Source organism: Squalius cephalus (genome assembly GCF_949319135.1).
Source record: "Squalius cephalus genome assembly, chromosome: 4".
Lineage (NCBI taxonomy): Eukaryota > Metazoa > Chordata > Actinopteri > Cypriniformes > Leuciscidae > Squalius > Squalius cephalus.
The window spans coordinates 1,419,479-1,445,415 of NC_137125.1; the positions used below are offsets into that span (position 1 = coordinate 1,419,479).

A 25,937-nucleotide genomic window follows, 5' to 3' on the forward strand; every position below is an offset into this window, starting at 1 on the left:
CAACAGTTATGACTTCTAAAATAAAAACTAAATAAAAATGACCAGAAAAATCATTATGGGGAAGTGGTATTAAATATTTGGTAAAACATAATACAATTATTTTAATTACGCATTTTGTTCAGTTTTGCCTTTACAAAATGTTCCCTGTTTTTTATATAATTAATTTAACCTGAGATGTGCGTTATATCGCCTTTTGATAATTCTTTGTGTTGTCGAATTTTGACACACACTGTAAAAAAAAAATCATTGCTAATATTGAAAAATTCAAGGCAACACATTGCATTCACATTTTTATGTTTTCCCAACGATTAGCAATGTAATTATCCCAATTACAATAACGTTGTTGTCCTTACTAATATTATTTAGTTCTGATAAGGGACAGCGCTTTAGCCATGTGATTACCCCAACAACAATAATGTTGTTGTCCTTACTAATATTACTTAGTTCTGTTGATGAACAGCACTTTAAATTCCTCGTTCTACCAATGAATATATGTTTGCTCAGTCAATAGCCTCGTTCACAGCACTAGAAAATGTTTATCAAGAATATATTGATTCTCTTTCCACTATACTGGAAACTCACTTATTTTCCTTTGGCCTACATAATTTTTTTAAATTCACTAACTAAAATAAATCCATAAACAATGTCATACATTTCAAGTATTTTATTTCACTGTGACCAAGGGTGTATTTTACTGATTAAAAACAAAAAAATAGGTGGCACTATGCAATTAAACCTCTTCAAAATAATATTAATGAAAAATAAACACAGAAAGGCCACATAAATGTTTTCAATTAAGATAAATGTCACAGTAGACATTGTCACAGTGTTCTGGCACTCAGAACATAGCCCTAACAGCCGTAATTCACAGTAGCTGAACATGAAAACGTGTTGGGAGTAAATGTTACCATTGTAACCAACATACAAGAACTATAAATGCATGTCAAATGACATACCATATAACTCCAAAATGAAACCACAGAAAGGATACCAATTTAAGAGGTTTACAATCCAGAACTTCTGGGGCTCAGAAACATGGGCCTATACAGGTCAAATTACAATTAAAATGTGAAAAGTGTAAATATGCAATCAACACAACCACCATAAATGAAAAACTATTAATACACATAAAATTTGACATCAAATACGTCCACAAAAACCTGAAACTTACACAGAATTACTGTTTGGGCAATGCGAAAAGTTCAAAAACATTTTGGTTAAAAGAGCCCATCCAGCATTACGTTAGAGCATCATGATACAAAATAAAATATGGTGTTTTTTTAGGCTGTGTGCATATGATTGTGTGTTTAATGTAAATGTTTGTCTGTGATGATCTTATGCATGTATTATGATGGTTATTGAGCAACTGTAACCAATCCTCTTGGGATGTGTGGAAGTTTGAACATTTGGTTAGAAGAGTCCATCAGCATTAGAGTTGCCAAGGAGCAAAACAGAAGAGAAGGCCAAGGCAGGAGAGATCTGGGATATTGTATGGTACTGTAAGCACCATACACCAAAAAACAAAACAAAAAACTTGAAAGATATCCTAACGATATCCTTAAGAATGCCATAAGTGTCTCTTGCATTTGTGCAAAAAAGCAAAACATTGAAATCAACCACACATGAAGGTGCAAACTATTGTTAACATGAGCTACTCAATAAGAACAGTACATTCATATTACTATTGGCCTATACAGAAATTGCCCTTGGCCTCATTTTCCAGCATTTCACAATGCTAGTTTGTTCTTAAGCGATCGGACACGCTTTGTGCATTTAGGTCCCATTTCCATAAAGACGCTCTGTAGAGTATCAAAAGTGTACTTGAGATGTTTTGGGTAGGAAATGTTGAGGGCGTATAAAAGGCCAAAAAGGTATGCCACAGCAGTGGGAGTATCAGCGATGTCCTGTAGAACTACAGATTCCTCCACAATCAATGAAATGTTTTGCACCTTTGGAGAGGAGGTTTCCACAGCACAGTCCTCGAGGACATAAAGCACCCCCACAGCCACTCCCTTTACGGCCACATCATCTGGATCAGTTTCCTATAATAGAGATGTCAAAACATTAAAAGGTGATTTTCAACACACAACACACACATCATCTTCATCTTGTAATTGTAATGGGGCAGCCGTGGCCTGCTGGCTAGGGGTTCGGGCTTGTAATCGAAGGCTTGCAGGTTCGATTCACTGTGTGCTCTGTGTGTTCACTAGTAGCTGAGGCAATCTTCTTCCATCCCATCTTTCCATGTTACTTTTTTCTCCATGTATTTCTGGAATGATGAGTGGTTATTAGGGCTGGGTATCGATTCAGATTTTACAATTCGATTCGATTTCGATTCGCAAGCTCTCAATTCGATTTCGATTCTCGATTCGATTTTCGATTCTCGATTCGATTCTAAATTCGATTACGATTCCACTCAATGAATATATATTTAATACAAATCCTATATTTATAAAAAAAGAAAAAAAGAAAAGAACATAAGTTTACAAGTGGTTAATTAATAAAAATAAATTAAGAGCTACAAACCTGTATATTAAACTCTTTTTATTTAGGGTACACTTGGGTACATTAAAACAGAACCCAACTCTATATTTCAAATACATACAATGAATAGACAGGATTTTGATGCAAGATGAAAAATTGATGCTGAAAATTGGACAAGTCAGAACAGTCGCATGCCTTGATCAAACAGGTTAACAATCCTCACATAAACCCATAAAAAAAACTTGCATATTTATCTGTCTAAACAGTCTGCGATGCATTAATTATAAAGTGTATATATAGACTCATCCTTATTAAAGTTACAAAAGTTCTTTAGTCAAGAGCAGTGAGTGTTTTTATCTGTTCCCTTTGTTCTTTGATTAAATTTAACGAATTAGTGGCTACTGTGTACTGTCCCTTTAAGAGACCAAGCGCTGCTGACAGAGACGCGGATCTCACACGCGCCTCATTCTCTCACGAGTCACAACTCTTCACGGTCATCATAAGACTGCTCTTATGTTATGAAGATACTCGACAAAAAGACATTTTGGCATTATTGTGTGTGTTATTGTTCGTTCAAGCGCGAAAGAGAGCTGTATTCTGGGCTATCGCGCACGCACGATATAAGCGCGAGTCTTTCTGTGGGTCACACTCAGGACATTCACGTCAAATATAATTGCGTAGGCTTGACATTGTGATTGCGATATGATTAATTATACAGCACTAGTTGAGGTTATTTTATGATTAAGAAAAAACAAACATAAAATCTCACAGCATTAGCTATAAAATGGAGTTCGCAAGCCTATGAACAATGGAGGAAAACTAATACTGGCTTTTGGGTAATAGATAAATGAATATGGAAAAAAATCGATTCGTGGCGTTTGAGAATCGATTTTGAATCGACCACATTTAAAAAAAACGATTAATCGAAAAATCGATTTTTTTGCCCAGCCCTAGTGGTTATTCTGTTATGATAATTGACACTTACAAGACATTGCTTGAAAAGTTGTCCAGGTTCCTCACAGAGAAAAATGGGAAGTCCTCTGAGTGCAGCATCCTGGCGGTGCCGGATAATATTAGAGGTCTATCAAAAAAGACAGGGGAAAAATGTCTTTATATCAGACAAAGAAACATTCACCTCAGTGAGCAGAGGTATTTTCTCTACTATAACTCATACCTCATCATCAAGCTTCATCAGGATGTGTTCTAGGTCCTTTCCAAAGGATGCTTTCCGGGAACGGTAGAGCCGAAGGAGTTTCGGAGTGTATTTCTCCACTGCAGCTCTAAATGTCCCCAGTAAGTTCTTATTGGTGATGCGAAAAAACTCCTCACCAATCTGTTAACATGTACAGAAGAACAGTGAGTAAAGCAATAGTGTTGCTCTGAATATTACCATGTAAATTAAAGTTTACAGCTATTTAAATGACAAGAGTAAAAACATTACTGTCAGCTTTGTAAAAAACATACCTGTTCTTTAAAGAATAAAGCAGGCCATCGATTTTGTATCACCATGACCATGGGTTGCTCCTCAACTACCTCCCTTCTCCTGAGGGAGAATGTCAGGTCCATCTTCACTCTGATAAGTGAGTCATCTACTCGGGCTTTCTTTGATGCTTCCACCAAGAGCATTCTTTGTTCCTCAAGTGAAGCATCATCATGTTCATTTGGATGGTTAGGACAATGGTTAATTTCACCACGTTTAGCCCTTTTCAGAGTGTATGTCATGTCACCGTCTCCCTTGGATTTGCTATTGATAGAGACTTCACTGCAACCAGCCACTCGGAGCTTTGCTCTGAAGTTACTGAACCTATTCCTAATGCTGGTCAACCATCCCTCATAACCATTGCCATCATTCTCTTTGAGGCACGGGTACTTGGATATCAAAGCGACAGCAATGGATTCGACTTCATGAGGCCTAGGATATGCCGTAATGTCAAAAGTCACTTGAGTAATTTTGTCCAGAATGTCTGTCTTTATGTCTCTTGTCACATCAATCCCTGTTTTGGTCTTTTCATAAGCTTCATTTGCCTTTCTTAATTTCAGTTCCACATCATGAGACAGAGGGGGGATAGTAAATGGAGAAGGCCAAACTGAAGTGCTGCGCAAATTCGCTGAAGTGGTTGGTGAGGGGTTAGTTGAGGTGTGCACTGGAGAATTTAAGCTTGCTGTATCCAACGACGATATGGATCCAAGGGACTGACTATCACTATTCTCAGGCTGGGATGCAATTTTCCACTTAATGTGCAAAACTGCACGATCATGGGGTAGTTCGGATATGTTTGACAAAGTGCGTTTGCAAAATCAGGGTCCTCAAATTGTAATGTAAAGTCTCCCTGTAGCTGTAGCTTTTCTTTTAGCACGTCTATAAGGGCATCCACTGACTCTGGCACTTGTGAAAGATGAACACGCCGTGCCTCATCATCAGAAACCACAACACGGAGTAGCAAAGCCTACAAAGAAACAACAACAATGACTTTTAGCTTAGAGTAAAATTTTGATATCTTCATCAATTGACATTGAAAAAAATCTTAAGATAGCTCACCATTTTCTCTCAGCGCGAATGTGTTCTAAGGGTCACCCAGAGCTTTCCTCCAACAGAGTAGCCTGTCAAAGGATAGTAATGATTCAAGTCATTCATATCAAGAACGATGACCTCACCATAGCTGCTGTCATCAAGTTGAAAAGACCTATAATGTTCAAGGTACCATGCTACAAGCTTTTTGGATAGGAATGACACTTTGTCAGCATCAACTAAAATGCTCAAAATCTTGAAAAACTGTGGCTGACCATAGCATTGCCCAGCTGTGATGATCATGCCTTGACCATATTCTGTTCCAAAGAATTGCACTTTACGAGTGACAGAGACTGTTTCCACATCTGGGAATTTTCTTAACACAGCAGATCTCTGTGCAATGTCCAAAGATCCCACCTGAACAGCTCTGACTTTGTCAATGTAAAGGTCTGACTTGAAGACACTTTGCCCATCCAAATGGTATGCCATCAACTGCTGATGCTTCGTAGCTAAAGACATCAGCACATTCTTCGTATTATGCACATTACGGGCAATTCTTTTGAAGAGACCATGTTTGGATTCAAACCGCATGGTCCAGAGGTCCACCAACGGACCATAACAGCGTATGAGGTGTGTGTAGTGCTCAATGAAATGATGTTTTGGCTTCAACACAAAATTAGGAAATGTGGTTGTAAGTAGTAAGTGATGATCTGATAACTTGAATGCAAGATAGCTTAATGTTTCCTCTGTGAATTTGTCAGAGACAACAATCTGAACGATCTCTTTTAGATCCATTAATATTTCCCATGATGGTTCATTCTCTGGAACACAACCACCAACCATGAGGGGAAGTAATCGCAACAACGCCCAATTTTCATGCCCATTGCCCCCAATAGTACCCTTTGAGAGGGCTGCTTTAGTAATGATCTTTGGTTTGTTGACTTGGTCAGTGTTCTTGTATGGGAATGAACTGATGCTGTGATTAAGCTTGTCAAGTGTGAAAAATCTTTTAGAAATTAAATCTTTGAGGCACAATGACAATTCCACTGGAATGACCCCTTCAAAAAAATCATGCAAAATGTCTGGGGGAAATCCTGTCACAGGATGAAAGGAAGCCAAATGCTTACTTAACACACACTCTTGTTTTACCCCATTTACACTCGTAAGAGTTTGGTTTTGCTTTATGTCATCCACAAACCTATTGTGCTGCTCAATAGTTCTCAAAGGGAATTCTCTTGGTTTTATAGTACCTATTTGACTGTGACTGACCAAACAGAAACGACAAAACTTGTCTACTGTGAAGCTTTCTTGAAACCCTGCTAAGCCATGTGCTCCAAGATTATCTGCACAGACACAGAACAGCTTTGCTCCAACAGACCTCTGTAAAGCCTCCACAAACACCCCATTTTGCTCAACATGCTTTAGATCCTTTATCAGTGGCTCTAAAAATCTGTCATACCCAAATTTCTTGACATCAACACTTTTCCCTAAAACTCCCAACTGAATGGATGTCAGACCTGACCTGAACTTTGCTGGTAAATTTAAGATGACCCAATACACTGCAACTACCTTGTGGATCTTTCTGGATGTACCTAAAGGGTTGCACACTTCGAACTCATCGATGTACAGAGCTAAGCTGATTTCTACATCTTCACCAAGGCAAGCACTATTCAGCTTGAAGTACTGACCATCCTGGAAAGACCTGTAAACACCTGGTGAGCTTTCCTGTCTGAAAACTAATGCACCTGAAAAATCAGAGCGTCTCAAAAGATTTTCTAGCACTGATGCCAATGGTACATAGACAAATGAGTTCCTATTGCCCTGTCTATACAGATATTCTACAGGCTCAATCAGAGGAAAATTTTGTTTGAAATATACGTTTCTTCGGTGGTCAGTAGATAGACAGCCTTTCACAGAGGTTGTAGTTACTAATGGGGTGGATGTAAATAAAGAATCAACTATTTCCCCAACCAGAGTGCCTTCGGTTGAAATATTGTGTTTTTCAATAACCTCTGCTACGGAGCGAAAGGCATGGAATTTTGTGCATGTCAATATATCCCGAATTTCCTCAACTATTCGTTGAACTGCGCTTCTTGAGACGTGTAAAACAGTCTGCATACAAAGGAAAAGACTTGCAATTTTGTGTTCTACTGTTTCATACTCACAGTGACCTACTCTGTCTTCCCTCAACACATCATCTTGAAAGGACGTTGAAGCCACACTTTCATCACCTACACTTTCATCAGCAATGTCATCTCCAGAAATCACAACAGGCTGAATCACAGTTCTAAAATCTTTCAATGTGTAATGTTTGTGTTTCCTACATTTATGGGAGTTGAATGTTGAATATGTGTTTGTCTTAAACTCACAACCTAAGAACGGGCAAGGAACACTTTCCTGAATTTTAAGGTGATTTCCAAGATGTTTAAAAAAATCTCTTTCAGAACATATTTCTTGGAAATCACAACATTCACATTTGAATGTATAATTAGATTGATGGTGAACAGATGCACCTTTGCGATGATTTCTTGAAAGATGTGACCTTAAAGCTCCTTGAGTTTTGAAGACACACACACAGTTGGGGTGAACACACGGCCAATGGTTTGGTCTTCTGTGGTTAAGCTGGTGATGTCTGATGAGACCGTCTTGGTCTGCTGAATAATCGCAAAACTTGCAATGCATGTGGTGCCAATTCTCTCACCTGAAACATATAATGACATTCAAAGACTTAATATTACATAATACAAAATATTACATAGGACCCACACAATGCAAAAAAACTGCTTAGGTTACATCAAGCCGGAGGCTGTATTGTTCATTCAAGGAAATAATTAAAATGCCAGTTTACTTTAGCTAAATAAAGTGTGTTTCCATAGCATTTTTTACAAGTAAATAATGTGATTTTAGTTCCATAAAAGTATATATACCATAACCAAAATGTAAGGCCATTAATCATGTTTTAAGGTGTAAATCAGATTAAGAGTAAAACCACTAATAGAATATTACAATGACAAGTTAGCTGAAAAAATATCTTCACTAGCCATATAACATAGGTTACTCCGAACAAAATAGCTGGATGCTGGGCTAACTGTTACCAAAGATCCTTGATTTCGTGCTAGTTAGCTAACTTAGTCTAGTACTATGATTTCTAAACCACCTCTGCTGTTAGCATCTAGCTGCAAGTTAGACAATATGTTCTAGTTCTTGATAGACAGGCATGACTACCTCATCAAGTTTAGCTCATCAACTTAGAATGTGGTACAATTAACTTACACGAAATGTACTGAAACAATAAGTTAGGCTACAATATATTTCTGGCCACATAGGTATAATATCTGAACACCACACTTTAATGGTGGAATTATACACCGAAAAAAAAATTGGTGGGATGTTAAGTTAGGTTGCTAGTATTACAACGATGTCAGTGCAATTCAAACTAGCACATCTTCTGACGAAATATTTTCGATTAAATGCTTTTTTTGAAAATCATCCAATTCTTCTAAATCAATCCACAACTAAAGTGTAGTTTCAAAACGTAATTTAATACTTACTTTTACGCCGTCAATCCCGATAGTCCTAACTGGATAACTTGCAGATGAGAGAAAAACAACTTCGAAGGAGAGGAAAGCCCGCGTTGAGATCCATGTTGAAACCCCGGATGTCAGACAACATGCGCATGCGCTTTTCGCATTCTAATTGGCTGTTGTGCTTAATACGTTTTCTATGTTCAGTTTATTCTCAAAAACATGTTTACACATCATTGATATGCAAAACATTGGTCTAACATGGTTTTCTGCATACATTTATATTAATACACATTTTCCTGTCTGGAATACTAAAAATATCAACTCTACTGAATAAAACACCGTTTTATTTTTTACAGTGCAGTTTCATTGTTTGTTCATAATAATTTGATTCATAATTATGTAATTTTTTTCTAAAAGTAGCAATATTTTAAAGAGATAAAAAGACAGAGAAATGACAGATAAATTATAGTCTGGTCACATATAATATGGCCAGATCAATTAAATGTATTGCAGAAATACAAGTGAAATAGAAGCACACATCTTACCTAATTCAGACTAAAACACATCTATTTAGCCTCACATACTGACTTTATTTGTAGTTCATACTGTTTTAATACCCTGTATTTTCTTTCTCATTTTTAGGAAAAGCACTTAATTAGGCTACCATTGTTTATTTCTATATCAAATGTCATACACTTGCAATGAAGCTAAAAATATAAACAACTACATCGTTATGTTGATATCCTATATTTTTACAATAAAACTTACGACAAACATGTCTTAATGTCCTCAGTTGTTGCGTATACCGAGCTACATCGAACACATTTGTACTTTCCTTGAACCCATTGTGCGAGTTCACTTTTACCGCGTGCTTTATACACGTTGCTCACCGTTTTGAACTTGAACGTGTCCCAGGTGTGCCTGACCTCAGTAGTCATAGCAACAATAATCAGACACACCTGGATTAATCAGTGGTTTCATAAATGAAACCACTCACTGTAGGTATTCGCAGTTGTTTCAACAAACATGGAGGCAAAGTCATTTTACTCCAAGAAGGATGCAAAGAAAGCTACCAATAAACGAAAGGTAAGAAATCAGTTTTTTTGTATTTGTGTGTTTCTTTTAATATTAACCAATTTTGACTTGCTGTAGGCCTATTGTACTTTCAGTTTGTGTTGTACTTGTGTCTTAACCATACTGTACATTTTTCTACATAATTCTGGAAAGGAAGAACAACCCTTGTCAATCCTCAACACAAACTCGACTAGTAAAAAAGAAATCTGTATGTATTTGAAATTTATTGTAACTGTAACGAGCAATTGTATATAGCCCATATCTCCGTTTGATAAAGTTAATTTTTTTCCTGCTGGTTTACAGGCTGCACTGATCCATCACCGAAGCCCTCCTGTCAGCATATCAAAAGAACAGCTTTCAGCCTTGACTCGAAGGCTTCTGGATTTGGAGGCAAAAGTTGGCTTGTTGGAGGCACGTTTGAATGAGAGGTCTCACCCATCTCATCCGCCGATCAATCTACAGCTACGGATATTTCGGTTAATGTTCCTCCAACTCCGGTGGAAACTCAGAGTGAATGTCAACAGTCGATCCTCATCCATCCGTCTGGTCATGGGGACTTTAATTCAACAAGCGGACATTTGGACAATGACGATTTAGGGTTCCCATCTGCCGCTTCTACACCATTTATTGACCGCACTCGTCCTGCAGATATAACGGTGGACTCAGCTTACTTAAACCACCAACTGTCAACAAATTCGATGCTTGATTACAATTATTCACCTGTTCAAGAATATCCATCGTCTTCTCCTCTGTCCAGCATATCACAGCATTGTCCTTCAGCAATGTCATCATTTTGTTTGAGATTGCCTGAAACACCAAGAACCTCTTCATATTTTCAGTCTCATAATCCTGTTCGACGGTCTCTCATGGGAGTGATTCTACATGATGTGACTTTAAATCTCGTGTCTCATGTCCCTGGAGGTCGAGAAACAACTTTATGTGGATTCAGCAAGATCAGACGGTACACCTAAAGCAGATCGATTCGCTGCTGGTTTGTTTAAAAGGTTAATTCCCCTTACCGTTTATCAGGACTGGGTAGGTTCCGTGAATTATGATGGTTCGAAGGGAAAAAACGCTCTGCCTGGGAATCTACGTCAAGCAATTTCCGATGCTGTTGCTAGGAAATTCCACCCCACACCGCGTGACTGGAAGCTTATAAGAGACAGAATTAACGAACTTCTCCGAAAGAAGAGATTAAGTTTTCCTCTTTTTTAAAACTCCATGCTGTAAATTTTTTTTTTTAAACTTGTGTGTTGTAGAGTATTTGGAGTAAAGTGTTTTGCTGCTCTAAATAGGCTATATATAAGCTAGGCCTATATTTTTTTTAATCTGTGTGTTGTAGAGTATTTGGAGTAAAGTGCTTTGCTGTATTTTTTTTAATAAAAGCTATACTTCTATGAATCAGATCCTTCAGGCGTGTCTGATTAGAGTTCAAATAAACATCTGGCCTGAGTTCAGCCCCGACTATCTGCGCAGAATCGATCACCGGTGATCAGCGCGAGATGCATGCCGGTTAGAAATGTGTCCGAGTGCGGTCCGCCTTGCTCTGATGTCATGCTGACCTATGTCAAAAATCTCTCGCAAGCGCAAGGCGCACGTGTCGGATTCTGCAGTCGAGCGCAGTTGCTCTCCGCTGACTGCGCTGATCGGAAACGACTTGCTGACGACACAGCTTAATGCTCATTGGTTTAAACAGCTGTGATGTATTGTTCTCTTTTAAAATGTTTTGATTTTAAAACTCGAATATCATGTTTTATGTGTATATGTTAGGCTATGTGTGGATATTCCCAACTATCTGACAGTGTGATCTATGGGTTATGCAATTTAATTTTTTATAAAATAAATAAAAACACATATGTCTGTATTAAAGAAAAAAAAAATATTGATAAATGTATTTGGAATGGAATTAAATAAGTACTTTGGGTGTCTTGTTAATTTTATTTATTTTCATATAAAAGCAACAGAACTTGAATTACATCCAGTTTATTAGCAACACTGTGCACGAGCGTGAATCCCGCGATATCCATCTTTAATCTCGCAGGTGTCAGATCCACCTCGAGAAGAGAAAACTGTCCGGCTTGCCTGCGCTTTTTTCACTCCTCCTCTCACTGCAGCCGCCTACTCTCGCATACATTTCAGGCGAGGCAAGGCGCATTTTCAGGATTATTTGATGAATAAAAAGTTAAAAAGAACTGTATTTATTTAGAATAGAAATCTTTTGTAACAATATACACTACCGTTCAAAAGTTTGGGAACAATAACTATTTTTTTAAAAGAAATTAGTACTTTAATTCAACAAGGATGCGTTAAATTGATAAAAGGTGATGGTAACGATTTATATTGTTAGAAATGTTTTTATTTTGAATAAATGCTGTTTTTATGAATAAATGCTGTTAACGTTTTACTCATCAATGAATCCTGAAAAAAGTAATTAAAAAAAAATATATATATTAAACAGCACAACTGTTTCCATCATTGATAATAACTGAGTATCAAATCATCATATTAGAATGATTTCTGAAGGATAATAAGACACCAAAGACTGGAGTAGGCTACTTGCTGATGAAAATTCAGCTTTGCGTCACAAAAATAAATTACATTTTAAAATATATTAAAAAAGAGAACCATTATTTTAAATTGTAATAATATTTCATAATATTACTGTTTTTTTTTTTTTTTTTTTTTTTAACTGCAGGCTTGATGAGCATAAGAGACTTCTTTCAAAAACATTAAAAATAGTAATGTTTCCAAACTTTTGACTGGTACTGTAAACGTAATCAGTCAATATTAAAGATATCAAGTTTATATTTTCACAGAATGTTCTTTACATTTATGTAGGGTGATTTTATGTAGAAAACATTAAACCCACAAACACTTAAGCTGGGTTTTCACAGGTGTAGATATGCTAAGGCAGGGATGGGCAACTTCGGTCCTGGAGGGCCACTGTCCTGCAGAGTTTAGCTCCAACCCTACTCAAACACACCTGAACAAGCTAATCAGCTTGTTAGGATAATTAGAAAGCTACAGGCAGGTGAGTTATGTCAGGGTTGGAGCTCAACACTGCAGGACAGTGGCCCTCCAGGACTGAAGTTGCCCATCCCTGTGCTAAGGTATATTAATATATTAGATATATATAATATATAATTAGATATATTAAGTTGGGTTTTCACAAGTGTTTTGTATGTAGATAAATACAGTCCTTCCACATGTACAGTGAAGAAATTTCAAAATGACCAAGATAAGTAAGCTTCATTCCGAAGACATCAGGGTGATGAGATCTGCTGGAAAATCAACTCGGGAAATAAACCGCCATCTGAATTCTGTTGGTGTATACGCAACACTGAGCACTATCAGAAGACATTACAAAGAACGAACAACAACCAAACGCAAACCTCGCAAAATTAATCAGTAAGTTACCTCTCGGTGCTATCACAAACTCTACTATGACATATATTTGTTGTGTGTCCATTGTCAAATGTTTATTTCATGTTTTGCTTTTGTTTTAGTGACATTGTCGCAGCCATAGAGAGCATCACTAGCCAAAACGATGAAATGGCGGCAAGCTCTGCGAAAAAACAGCTATGGCGTGACAAAGGAGTGGACATCAGTGAGCGTTCAATCCGCAGGGTCAGGCAAAGACTTGGATGGAGGTATGGTAAAACTTATCACTGCCCCATGATCAGAGATAAAAATAAAGAGAAGCGTCTTGAGCAAGCGCAAAAATGGATCGCCGAGAATGAGACATTTAATGATGTCATTTTTACAGATGAAACAACTGTGGCTTTGGATCGCTTTGCCACCATGTCATTTCGTAAGACAGGAAGACGTGTGTTTAAACCAAAGCCAAAGCATCCTCTGAAAGTTCATGTTTGGGGAGCAATATCCAGACTTGGACCAGGACCTATCGCAATCTTTGATGGGATTATGGATCGTACTTTCTTCGAAGACGCTATTATTAAAGAAACTGCTTCCCCATATATTCGGGAAACCTTTGGAGTCCACCACCGTTTTTTTCAGGACAATGATCCGAAGCACACTGCTGCAAGCAAAGTCATTGCTGCAGAGGGTATCAACTGGGTAAAGACTCCACCAGAATCCCCGGATATGAATCCCATTGAGATGGTGTGGCATTCTCTGAAAGATTATATTCGGAAAGAAGCAAAACCAACCATAAAATCTGAGTTAATTGCTGCCATAGACAAATTCTGGTTTGAGGAACTTACAGAAAAGGCATGCAACAAGTACATCAACAGATTGTTTAAAGTTCTTCCAGTTGTAGTGAAGAGTCATGGTGGACATACTGGAATGTAGCTGTACAATAACTTTCATGCCTTAATAGTCTGTGTATGACCCCTTTCAACAAATAAAAGCTTTTTAATTATATGGTCTTTTTGCTGTATTTTTGTAGCCTAGTAGATTAAATTGCATGCCAGGAAGAGCCTTATGCTTCGTATTGACATTTTTTGTTCACATGAAACGTGAAACTTTCCATTTAATGTCAGTTGGTTATCAACATTATGTCAAATTAAGTTACGCGATATCAACTTATTTTTATAAGTTATAAACATTAATTTGAAATAACTTAAAGCGTATATGTATAGTAGCCTAGATTTGCTTACAGTACATGGCATTTAAACAAAGGAACTGCAAGGGTAGGAATTAAAACCCCACACGCTGGTGAAAACTGGAAAAACCGGTTTCCCTGAGAGGAGATCGATTAGCATTGGGGGATGGCAAAGAATTGGCAGACCTGGGGGGTGGGTGGTTTGTAATTTATTGACTCTGTGTCAATTGGTAGCAGCTAAAACAAAGGCCCCATCCACACTACTGCGTTTTAGTTTAGAAACGGAGAATTAAAACGAATACAATCTGAAAACGCGGATCACGCGACCATTCACCACCACCGGGCATGCGCATGCGGGTGTAAACCTAGAGACTTTCAAACATAGACTGTAAAAAAATGCTTTCAAACATCAAAATGTAATTTATTAATAGCCTATGTATTTGTGTCAAAATGACATATACAGTAAACATCTTTTCCTATTCTATTTTGCCTGGAAACGCGTCCAACGCTTGCGTGTCGCATAAAAAATAGAAAGTTTACTGGTACTGAATATTACTGTATACTCCATGACTGACGACACCCAATCACAGAGCCGAGCGTGAGCCTCTGTGTCATCGATTCTAAAGTCCTCCGTTTTGACCCATCCAGACCGCGCTCCGGAGATTCAAAACGAAAGACGGGTCGGCAGCGTTTCTAAACTTCTCCGTTTTGGGTCTCCCGAGTTTTGTTTTAGTGTGGACGGGAGGTGCAAACGTAGCAAAAGGTCTCCGTTTTAACGCAGTAGTGTGGTTGGGGCCAAAAGACTGTGCAATTAATTACATTTTGGAATTAACTTCCTTCATGTCGTTTTATTTATACACTGTAAAAAATATTTTTTTGAATTTGTAAGTATAAAGTTAACATTAAATATGTTTTACAAACAATTGGTTTACAAACTCTTGGAGATTTTTGGTTACCATCATTCAGAAGAGTGGTGCTTGTGTTTAGACTTGTGTTTTACGTGATTAAATCAGGAAGATAACATTGGTTTATTTTCAGTGTAGGACAGTTTGTCAACAAAATGCAAAAATATAGCCTAGACCAAACGATTCGGTTCGTACCACGATTTTTTACTTTAGATTTAAAAAAATCATGTTTTCGGTGCTGATGCGAACCAATAAAGCACCTAAAAGCTGTCACAAAGAACGGCAAAAGTAATGATTATGAATAGGCTATGTCAAACATAAAAATGAGAGATTTTGCTGACTCGCGCCTCCGTTTCTGCTATATTTACTTCGTATTTTTTGGTGAAACATTGATTAAAATTATTATACAATTAATAAAAAACGAAATTCACTTTAAAGAAAGGCTTTGTGCTTTCTGTTTGAGGTCTCTGTGAAAGTTTTAAAGTAGCTTTCAGAGCGGTCATGTCCGAGAACTGTCTCGTCCGTATACATTTTTTTTTTTTCTCATAAATGCCAACACAAAAATAAAATGAAAATAATTTATTCTGTGGAGGCCGACCCTTCTTCATCCGGTGTGTAGTATTACTTTTGGTTTGCGCAGTGTAATTCATAGAATTAGGCTACTAAAAATATGATTTTGCCACCTAAAATTTTAAACACGTCACATGTGTATTTCCCTCATATTAAATATAAAACGCATGTGTAGACTAATATTTTTCTGTCTGGACTCCTATTTGAAGGTAGTATGGATATATATAAACAGACGTTTCAATATATTGGTATTCAATGCATTTTCTTAGAATTTATATTTCAAGTTTTGACTGCAATGTCACGTCCATAACGCTGGAATTGCCCAATTTTAAAGAATTTATCCTCAACTAGTTTTTTGGTGTAGGTCTACGTATTTTATTATGTTAACTTCAAATAATACTAATAGTAATTCAAAGTAAAAGCTTTCTATAGATACATTTCTGAGTTTCGGTTCATTTATGAGACGAGCTCCAGTTCACGAGCAATGCAAGTTATATCCCGCCGGTGCCTCCATGCTCTGATTACATTTTTTTTTTTTTTTTTTTTTTTAACCTTTATTTATCCAGGTAAACTGTTTGAGAACCACTTCTCATTTACAAACATGACCTGGCAAATTGTCTGCTATATTATTTATTAAATACAGGCAAATGGTTGATAAAACATTGATTAAAATTAAGATACAATTTATACAAAACGAAATTCACTTTAAAGAAAGGTTTTATACAAAACAAAACTTAATGTGGTCAAAATTATGTCTCCCGATATATTGCGCATCTTATGCAGTTCACTTTTCATATAATCAGCATAGATGAAATAAAAAAATAACCATTATTTACACATAGCCTAAATATGAAACTAAATACATTTTCTTTAATGGCTACAGCATGCCTACAGTACAGAGAAATTGAATGTCAAAGTGGAATTTGAGCGAATGCCGTTTTACCGGTGATCATGTGGGGCAGGTGTGCGTTTTTTGAATAATAATCAAATAATTCCCAGGTTCGTCGAATATTATTTTTTGCTTTAAAACGCCCATCCCTACAAAATACGAAATGTCTTAATCAGATAACAGACAAGCATCATAACATAAGAAAATATAAATAAGCCCAAATAAAGAAGTAAAAAAAATAAATGAAATAAAAAATACATTCAAGTAAATAATAAATAAATAAATAAATAAAAGAGGCCCAGTAGCTTCTGCAGCACGAACACAAGCATGTAGTCGGCAATTGTTGCTGACTAGTTGACACTGGTGTGATGACATCATCGTTTCACAAAATGTACGGATTGGCCGTATAGAAAACGCAAGGCTGGCGTTTTCAGATTTATCCACCTTGGGACCCGGTAAAAAAAAAAAATAAATTAGCGGTTTCAGTCTCCGAAAACGCCGGATCCGAAACACCAATATGATACAAAGTTTGTATGGATACAGCTAAACGCGTCTCCGTGTGGACACGGCCGAAGTCGAGCACACATATTACCGTCAGTATGGCCTACATGAAACACGACTGCCATCTACAGGTTTTAGTATTTCCTGCGTCCAACACCTAATCCCCCTTCTGCAGAATCCCGCAGAATTTCGGAAGTGCTTGTGGCATTCTTCTCTCTGAGACGCGCATTTTTAGAGGCCACATCTGTATTTGGCAGTAGTGTGAGCGGCCCGGCCAGCGCTGTTGTCTCGCTCAGATTTTTTCTTTTCTTTTCTTTTGTTTCCAGTTAATCTGGTTTGTGTTGTCTGTCTAAAAAGTGCAATGGTGAATTGATGTGTAGTTTCTCCTTTTTCTTGTCTTAATGATACTTTGTCTGGTCGTTATTGTATGTGTCCGTGATTTAAGTTGACTTATTTAATATTTTGTTTTTTTTGTAAAGACTAAAAGGAGTTATTCTCCTGTGTTCGTAGATTCATTACCGTGATTATTTCTTTATATCTGATTTTGATTATGTAACGGGGTTTAGATGTTATGGGAAGAAGGAGGCGGGAACCGGCGAACATTCAACATTTTTAATAAATAAATAAACAAATACAAAATGAAAGTAAAAGCCAGCAGCCCCTCACGGACGACTGCTGGCAACACAGAACATCAAATAAAACACAGGCCTGTTCCTCTCTCGCTCTTCACTGTCGTCGCTCCTCCTTTATGCTTACGCTCCTCCGTGAGAGATGCGAGACCGGTGCGTCGCGCACGTGTCGCTCATTATCAATCGCGCCACCGGCCTCGCGCCGTCCTCCCACGGCCCTCGACCTCGTCGTGCTCGCCACATACCCCCATCGCCCCTCGCAGGCCGGGGGGCACCCACGAGACTGCGCTTACTCCCCCTCCCCCCCTCCCCGGGGGGACCGATCACGGCGGCTGCGGTACCTGGGCTGGAGGTATGGATAGACGAGGTGAGGGAAAAGGAGACGGAAGCACGAGGAGCGACAGAGACGAGAGAGGGGAGAGAGGAAAAAAAAAAAAAAAAAAAAAAAAAAAAAAAAATTCTTGATCCGGTTCCCGGACACACTGCCGCTCGGCCCTCAACCAGCTGAGAGACTCACTCGCGGTGCCATGCGATGGTACTGGACATCCGTTGGGGGACGGCTCGACGCTCCTCCGCCTCCTGGCGGACGGCGATGGCTCCTCCTGTCGAGGGCAGCCGGCAGCGAGCCTCCCGTCCCCTGCTCCGCCCCCATCATGGCCGACGGCAACAGGCTCCGGCCCACGGCGAACGGGAGCGACTCCTCCGCTCCCTCGCGGATGGCAGCCATCCCTCCTCGACCCAGGAGGACGGCAGCGAGCTCTCCGTCCCACCTGATCTTCTTTCGATCCAGCACCATCGCCTCGGGCAGCAATCGGCGGCCGTCGCTCCCTCGTGCTGCCCGACCTCCTCAGCACCGCGATTCCTCCCAGCAGCGAGGGCTCTCCGACAGCGTGTCCCTCCTTCTTCCCGGGTTTCGGCACCAATGTAACGGGGTATGTTGTTATGGGAAGAAGGAGGCGGGAACCGGCGGACATTCAAAGATTTTAATAATAAAAATAAAACAAATACAAAATGAAAGTAAAAGCCAGCAGCCCCTCACGGACGACTGCTGGCGACACAAACAAAAACAAAACATCAACTAAAAATCAGGCCTGTCCTCTCTCGCTCTTCACTGTCGTCGCTCCTCCTTTATGCTTCCGCTCCTCCGTGAGAGATGCGAGACCGGTGCGTCGCGCACGTGTCGCTCATTATCAATCGCGCCACCGGCCTCGCGCCGTCCTCCCACGGCCCTCGACCTCGTCGTGCTCGCCACAGATTACATTATTGGAGACGCTGGATTTTTGGCCTGTGTAAGTCCAGCTAACTGTTCCATCTTGACCCTATTTATTGTTGTTTTGTATTAGCCTACACTGCTAGTGGTGAAAAATTGTTTATTGTATTTGTATTCATTTGTTTATTGTATTTGTATTCATTTCTTTTTTGTATTTCCATACAGGAGCTGAGGGCCACTTACGTGGGTGTCCTGGGGCTGTGGTAGTGGGGTCTCCCGTAACTTCATGAGCTGAAAAAAGTGATTTCGCTACCACCGCTGCACTGCTATCGTGATTCTTCTAATACTAGGGGTGTATACCTTGCCAAAAATCACTATGAGGCTTTGTCCCCCCAGATGATACTGGCTCATGGACTAATTTGAGTTATTTGTCAGAATATGCTTCTCTTATGGACCGGTAACAGTTATTATTTTTTTATTTATTTATTTTTTTTATTATGTGAAAAGAATAAGCCAGTTTACTTGCAGCAAAAAGAGGCCATGCTAAATTAGACCTAACATGCAGGTTAATATAATAGGCTATATTAGTATTCAGCATTGTAATTATTGTGTAGGATACAAACTCCAACAAAATTGACTGATTATTGTATCTCTGCGCAGTTCTCAGGATAATCAGCGGAGCCGTGCGCTGTTGAAAGTTCATCAACAATGAATGTCTGCGACATCCCCAGTGTTAAACTAACACTCCCGGTGTACAAATTAACTTTCTCGGTGTAGCCTACTTATAGGTCCAATGAACCTATGCCATGTGTACCAAGAGTGTTAATTTAACACTGGGGATTTTGCTGCATGTGAGACAATTTTATAAATGGGCTACAATTGATTAATATGTAGGCCATGTTGATGTGCAACTTTGCTATAAAAACGCATGCAAATTCAAGAAAATGCTTTTTTTAATAGCTGTCCATTGTTGTGACCACTGCTAAAAATATAAAATTTACACTAAACTTAAAACAAATGTCACGGTGTGACAAATAGTATATGGAACTTATTCCCGTTGAAGCAGTGTTCCCGCTGGGACACTTTGAGTGTAACACCGTCCCCAGGCCTGTGTGTGCGTCTGTTGCCATGACAACCCCAAATGACAGATTGAAAACAGGTGTGGGGAATTTACTCTGGGAGTTTGGGTGAGGCCCTGTCAGCGTTTGAGAGAGTATAAAAAGCAAGAGAAAGAGACTGTTGGTGTGGTTCTCTCCCGTGAGAAGTTGTTTTATCGGGTGGTTGCAGTTATTGGAGCGCTGGCGAATGAAGAGGAGAGTGTTGACTTGATGAGGGACTCGAGGGCAACAGAGGGAAAGTGAAATATCCTGTTTGCATTGGAGAGGAGCTAAGTAATCGAGAACTGAGTCTCGTAATTGCATGTATTCGACACTGAATTGGATGTGGTTTGGAGTGTGTGGATCACGATCATAAATGTCACTGAGTGGATTGTACTGATTCATTACCGACCTCCTATCTCTTCCTCCATTATAAATGGTGATGTGAACTCTGCCTGTGTCTGTGAAGAAAAACATCCCGAAACATCCTTTGCAGCATTGATGAACGCGGTCCCCTCGGACAGAGACCCAAGGGTGAGTGCTGGCTTTAAATTGCACTTCGTGAAGTGAGTTTGCAGTGCCTAAGATTGACGTTTCCCCCACATTATATGCTAGAAGTGGAATTGTTGTGTGTGTGTGGAAGATACATTCCCTTTGCCGTGCACTCTCCCTGTGCTACGCTGGTCTACTGTCAATAGTGAGAGTTCTGTGTCATTGATCTGTTCTAACTGTGTGGATGTTGAAGAATTATCATCTGGAATTTGAATTGTTTGAATCTGTTTGAGCTAATAGGAGAGGAGATGCTCTGTTGAAATGTTCGCGGTCTGTCTCAGTAGAAGTCCCATTCAGCCCGCTGACTTTGAGTCTGCTGTATTCCTGCAACGCAGCTGTATTGTGAGAAGTGCTCGCTCCCCTCTATGCATATGAACTGTGTACCTTGTGTGAAGCATCCTTCTGTCTGTTTCAGTAGAAACCCCGTTCAGCCCGCTGACTTTGGGTCTGCTGTATTCCTGCAACGCAGCCGTATTGTGAGAAGTGCTCGTTCCCTTCTATGCATATGAACTGTATACCTTGTGTGAAGCATCCTTTCTGTCTGTTTCAGTAGAAGTCCCGTTCAGCCCGCTGACTTTGAGTCTGCTGTATTTCTGCAACGCAGCCGTACTGTGAGAAGTGCTCGCTCCCTTCTATGCATATGAACTGTGTACCTTGTGTGAAGCATCCTTCTGTCTGTTTCAGTAGAAGCCCCGTGCAGCCTATCGACTTTGAGTCTGTTGCATCCTTGTAGTCCACCTGTGCTGGGAGAAGGGACTGTACCTCCGCCACGAACGTAAGGCTGGCACGCTCTGTCTGAAATATCCATTCTGTTGTGCCCGAAGAAGCCCTGTTCAGCCAGTCGACTTCGAGTTGCTGTATTCCTGTAGTCCACCTGTGCCGGGGGAAGTGATCGTCCTTTCCGCCACGAACGTAAGGCTGGTACACTCTGTCTGGAATATCCATCCCGTCCATGTCCGAAGAAACCCCGTTCAGCCCATCGACTTTGAGTCTGCTGTATTTCTGCAGCGCATCTGTATTGTGAGAAGTGGTTGTCCTTGCCAACGCATGTGAATTGTATGCTTTGTTCGAAGTATCCCTTCCGTCTGTCTCAGTAGCAGTCCTGTGCAGTCGGTTGACTTCGAGTCTGCTGTATCCTGGGAGCCCACCTGTGTTGGGAGAAGTGACTGTCCCTCTGCCGTGAACGTAAAGCCGGCCCGCTCTGTCTGGAATATCCACTTCATCTATGCCAGAAGAAGTCCTGTTCAGCCTGTCGACTTGAGTCTGCTGAATTCCTGCAACTCGTCTGTATCGTGAGAAGTGTTCGTCCCCTTCCAACTCATGTGAACTGTATGCTTGCTTTGAAGTATTCCTTCTGTCTGTCTCAGTAGAAGCCCTGTGCAGCCTGTCGACTTCGAGTCTACTGTATCCTTATAGTCACCTGTGCTGAGAGAAGTGGCTGTCCTTCTGTTACGAACGTGGTTGGTACACTCTGTCTGGAGTATCCATCTGCTCCAGTTTCTCTGCCTGTGAAGAGAGGGAGGTTGGAATTATTCGCTTACCCTGTAAAGATTCCCTCGCCACCCCATCATCAGACTGTGAATCTGCCGTATACGTACCTGACCGACGGCCATCTGCTCCAGATCTCGTACCTGTGAAGGAAGGTTGGAATCACTTACTTACCCAAGGAAGACTCCCCAGCCGCCCCACCATAAGACCGTGTACCTGCTGCATACGTACTCGACTGATATCCATCTGCCTCAAATCTTGCACCTGTGAAAGAAGGAAGGGAGGTTGGAAGTATTTACTTACCAGAAGAGACTTACCGGACCGCTCGCCTGTTCACTGCATCTCCACCTGTGAAAGACCTACCTGACCATTTACCTGTTCACTGTCCCATCCACTACAGGGCCCGCACTGAGGAAGAGAGCGGGAGAGACCCCGGCTGTTGTACCGTTCACCTTCGATCCCTGAGGGCAAGAAGGAAGAAGATTTTAGATTAGGATTTTCAAATTGCTTTTACTTTTAAATAAAACTTGTTGAATTTATTCTGTCTCCGACTCCTCCCTCTGACACGCTCCTCGAGGTGGTCCTGGTTCAGGGGTGGGCACAGTCTGGCTTGGCCCATCCCGACCTGTGACACAAACTTGGAGCAGCACTGAGGAAAACATATGCACATGAAATTTATGGATTATTAGCTATTATTACATTCTTAGCTGAGAAACCCTTGAAATTAAAGTTTGTGACGCATTAACAGTAGCCTATTATCATCTTTCCTGTGTCAAACTTTATATCCATACTCCAGTCCAGCAGGTGGCGGTAAAGCGCCTCTAAGATAGTTTGTCAACCAACAAAGAATAATCAGCAATGAAGAAGACAATTAAAACATTTAAATTATCCTCCCGGTGTAACCGAAGATGAGTTCAACGGCGAGGTAAAATAATGGGTAACACTTTAGAATACTGTATCTTACTTACTGCATAACTAATAAGGAATTATTGAGGAACTAATAGATAATTATTTATTAACACTTAAGTCACTACTGTTAACTACTAAGGAAGATGTGTTAACTAATTAGTATGTAATAGAATTGTATGATTGTGTTAAGTTTCAGTTAGTTAATCAATAACTAATGAATTATGTCATAACTCTTGAAGAACTATTATTAATTATCTATTAATTAATGTGCAAGAAAAATAACTAAGAAGTAACTACTAATGAACAGTCATACACAGTGGTTACTACAATAAACCGTTTTATTTTAGCAGTGGACTGGTGGATGAAGTACACAAATCAAGTACTTGAGTAAAAGTACAGATAACCCAATAAAATATTACTCCAGTAAAATCATAAACTATTGGCCTATTCATTTTCAAAATTACCTTAGTAAATATACAAAGGTAATTACTTGAAAAGTAAAAAGCACTGATCAATGTTTTTTATTTTATTTTCTAGCCAGTTTTAGTCATTCTTCAGCACTAATAAGAAAGATAAGTGCAGACATTTACTAGGCTATATATTGATCAGCAAATAAGCAAACTTTTTATTTAATTAGCAAAATGTATCATAATGTATGATAACTTATCTATTTTACAAAGGTTTAGATAATACCGTTAATAATGTGTTTTTTTACAGTAAGTTTGATTTGAGTCAGAAGTATGTGGTAATTCTGTATTAATTACTAATGAGTTCCCTATATTCTCACTTTAGAATACTGTTCCAGGTTCCAAGTAATTCCTGAAGAATTATCTAATAATTATTTGTTAATTACCAATTAATTTCCTTATATGTTCACTTTAGAATACTGTTTCAGGTTATAAGTAGCCTAATTCCTGGATAATTATTTGATAATTATTTATTAATTACTAATGAGTTCCCTATATTCTCACTTTAGAATACTGTTCCAGGTTCCAAGTAATTCCTGAAGAATTATCTAATAATTATTTGTTAATTACCAATTAATTTCCTTATATGTTCACTTTAGAATACTGTTTCAGGTTATAAGTAGCCTAATTCCTGGATAATTATTTGATAATTATTTATTAATTACTAATGAGTTCCCTATATTCTCACTTTAGAATACTGTTCCAGGTTCCAAGTAATTCCTGAAGAATTATCTAATAATTATTTGTTAATTACCAATTAATTTCCTTATATGTTCACTTTAGAATACTGTTTCAGGTTATAAGTAGCCTAATTCCTGGATAATTATTTGATAATTATTTATTAATTACTAATGAGTTCCCTATATTCTCACTTTAGAATACTGTTCCAGGTTCTAAGTAATTCCTGCAGAATTATTTGATAATTATTTATGAATTACTAATAAGTTCCCTATATTTTCAGTTTCCCTCAGTCATGAATTTACTCAATGGCATTCTATGCTGAGGAAAACAGACACACACAGTACTGTATATAAAATATAAAAACTAATCTGAGGTTAGTTTTGTATGACTGTTCATTAGTAGTTACTTCTTAGTTATTTTTCTTGAACCTTAATTAGTAGATAATTAGTAGTAGTTCTTCAAGAGTTATGACAGAATTCATTATTTATTGATTAACTAACTGTTACTTGACACAATCATAAAAATATATTACATACTGATTAGTTAACACATCTTCCTTAGTAGTTAACAGTAGTCAGAGGTGTCAAAAGTATTCACATTCATTACTCAAGTAGAAGTATAGATACAAGGCTTTAAAAAGACTTCTGTAGAAGTTGAAGTATCAACTCAAGCTTTTTACTCAAGTAAAAGTATAAAAGTACTGGTTTCAAAACTACTTAAAGTATAAAAGTAAAAGTAATGTAAGGAAAAAAATGCCATTAAGGACAAAAGCTTAGGCCACGCCACAGGGGCCTATATAGTGCACTACCCCCTATTTTTCTAAAGGCCATATTTGACTATAATTATATTAAAATGTTGATGTTGAAAAATTTGGGATAATGCACTAGGCTACCTGTTTCAGTCGTATATATGCCCATAGAAAATGAATTTTCTAAATAAATAAGCTAAATAAGCTGAGGAATCAGGAAATTAATAGGGTAATGGTTTTTAGTCTATACTGACCTTAACAATACGTAAATTATTTAATTCTGTAATGTTACAAATAACTAATAAAGGCATGGTGGCAGTTTAACAGAGACTTAACTTTACTACGCTCATAGTGCAATGCAATAGTGCAATATTGTGTTGTTCCTTGCTTTTTGAAGAAGCCAAACACATGTCTGTATCTTTCATTTAAGGGATATAGTTCACCCAAAAATTAAAATCATTTACTCACCCTCAAACTGTTTCAAACCTGTATGAATTTCTTTCTTCTGATGAACACAAAAGAACATATTTTGAAGATTGTCGATAACCAGACAGTGGATGGACCCCATTGACTTCCATAGTAGGAAAAAAAATACTATGGAAGTCAATAGCTACCATCAACTGTCTGGTTATCGACATTCTTCAAAATATCTTCTTTTGTGTTCAGCAGAAGAAAGAAACTGGTTTGAAACAACTCGAGAGTGAGTAAATGATGACAGAATTTTCATTTTTAACTAAGTGAACTAATCATTTAACAGAAATTAACTGTTGGCATATGTTTCACATCAATACGGTCTAGTTTGTCCTGTTGGACACGACACACAGCAATACTGTCAAGTGTCACTTGTGACCATTGCTCTGAGCCATGTTTTCAGTGTCCTAAGAGCACTAAAACTTCTTTCAGTCCAGCTGATGAGACTGGGATGATCAACAGGCCTCTCATTTCAACAAGACCAGCCTTCAACAGACCAAGCAATGTTATTTGTTCATGTTTAATGGGGACTTTCCATTGACATAATGATTTTTATACTGTACAAACAAACTGTGTATTCTACCCCCCTATAGACTAACCTTACCTATCACAGAAAACTGTCTGCATTTTTACATTTTCAATAAACAAAAGTCTGATTTATA

At 38.7% G+C, this 25,937-nt stretch overlaps 2 protein-coding genes across 2 annotated transcripts; one reads left to right on the forward strand and one right to left on the reverse strand.

Moving 5' to 3' along the window:
• Positions 1 to 678: 678 nt before the first annotated feature.
• LOC307157219 (uncharacterized protein) lies at positions 679 to 4,629 on the reverse strand. Its single transcript, XM_079869063.1, has 4 exons — positions 3,949 to 4,629; positions 3,659 to 3,817; positions 3,470 to 3,565; positions 679 to 2,042 (listed from the first exon to the last, which is right to left on the reverse strand). The coding sequence occupies exons 1-4, from the start codon at positions 4,204 to 4,206 to the stop codon at positions 1,728 to 1,730; spliced, it is 828 nt and encodes a 275-aa protein (XP_079725189.1). The 5' UTR covers positions 4,207 to 4,629; the 3' UTR covers positions 679 to 1,727.
• An 8,194-nt stretch (positions 4,630 to 12,823) lies between these two features.
• LOC307156707 (transposable element Tcb1 transposase) lies at positions 12,824 to 13,935 on the forward strand (the record flags this gene model as incomplete). The annotated part of the gene is made up of 2 exons (XM_079868185.1): positions 12,824 to 13,002; positions 13,101 to 13,935. The coding sequence occupies 2 exons, from the start codon at positions 12,824 to 12,826 to the stop codon at positions 13,903 to 13,905; spliced, it is 984 nt and encodes a 327-aa protein (XP_079724311.1). The 3' UTR covers positions 13,906 to 13,935.
• Positions 13,936 to 25,937: the final 12,002 nt, after the last annotated feature.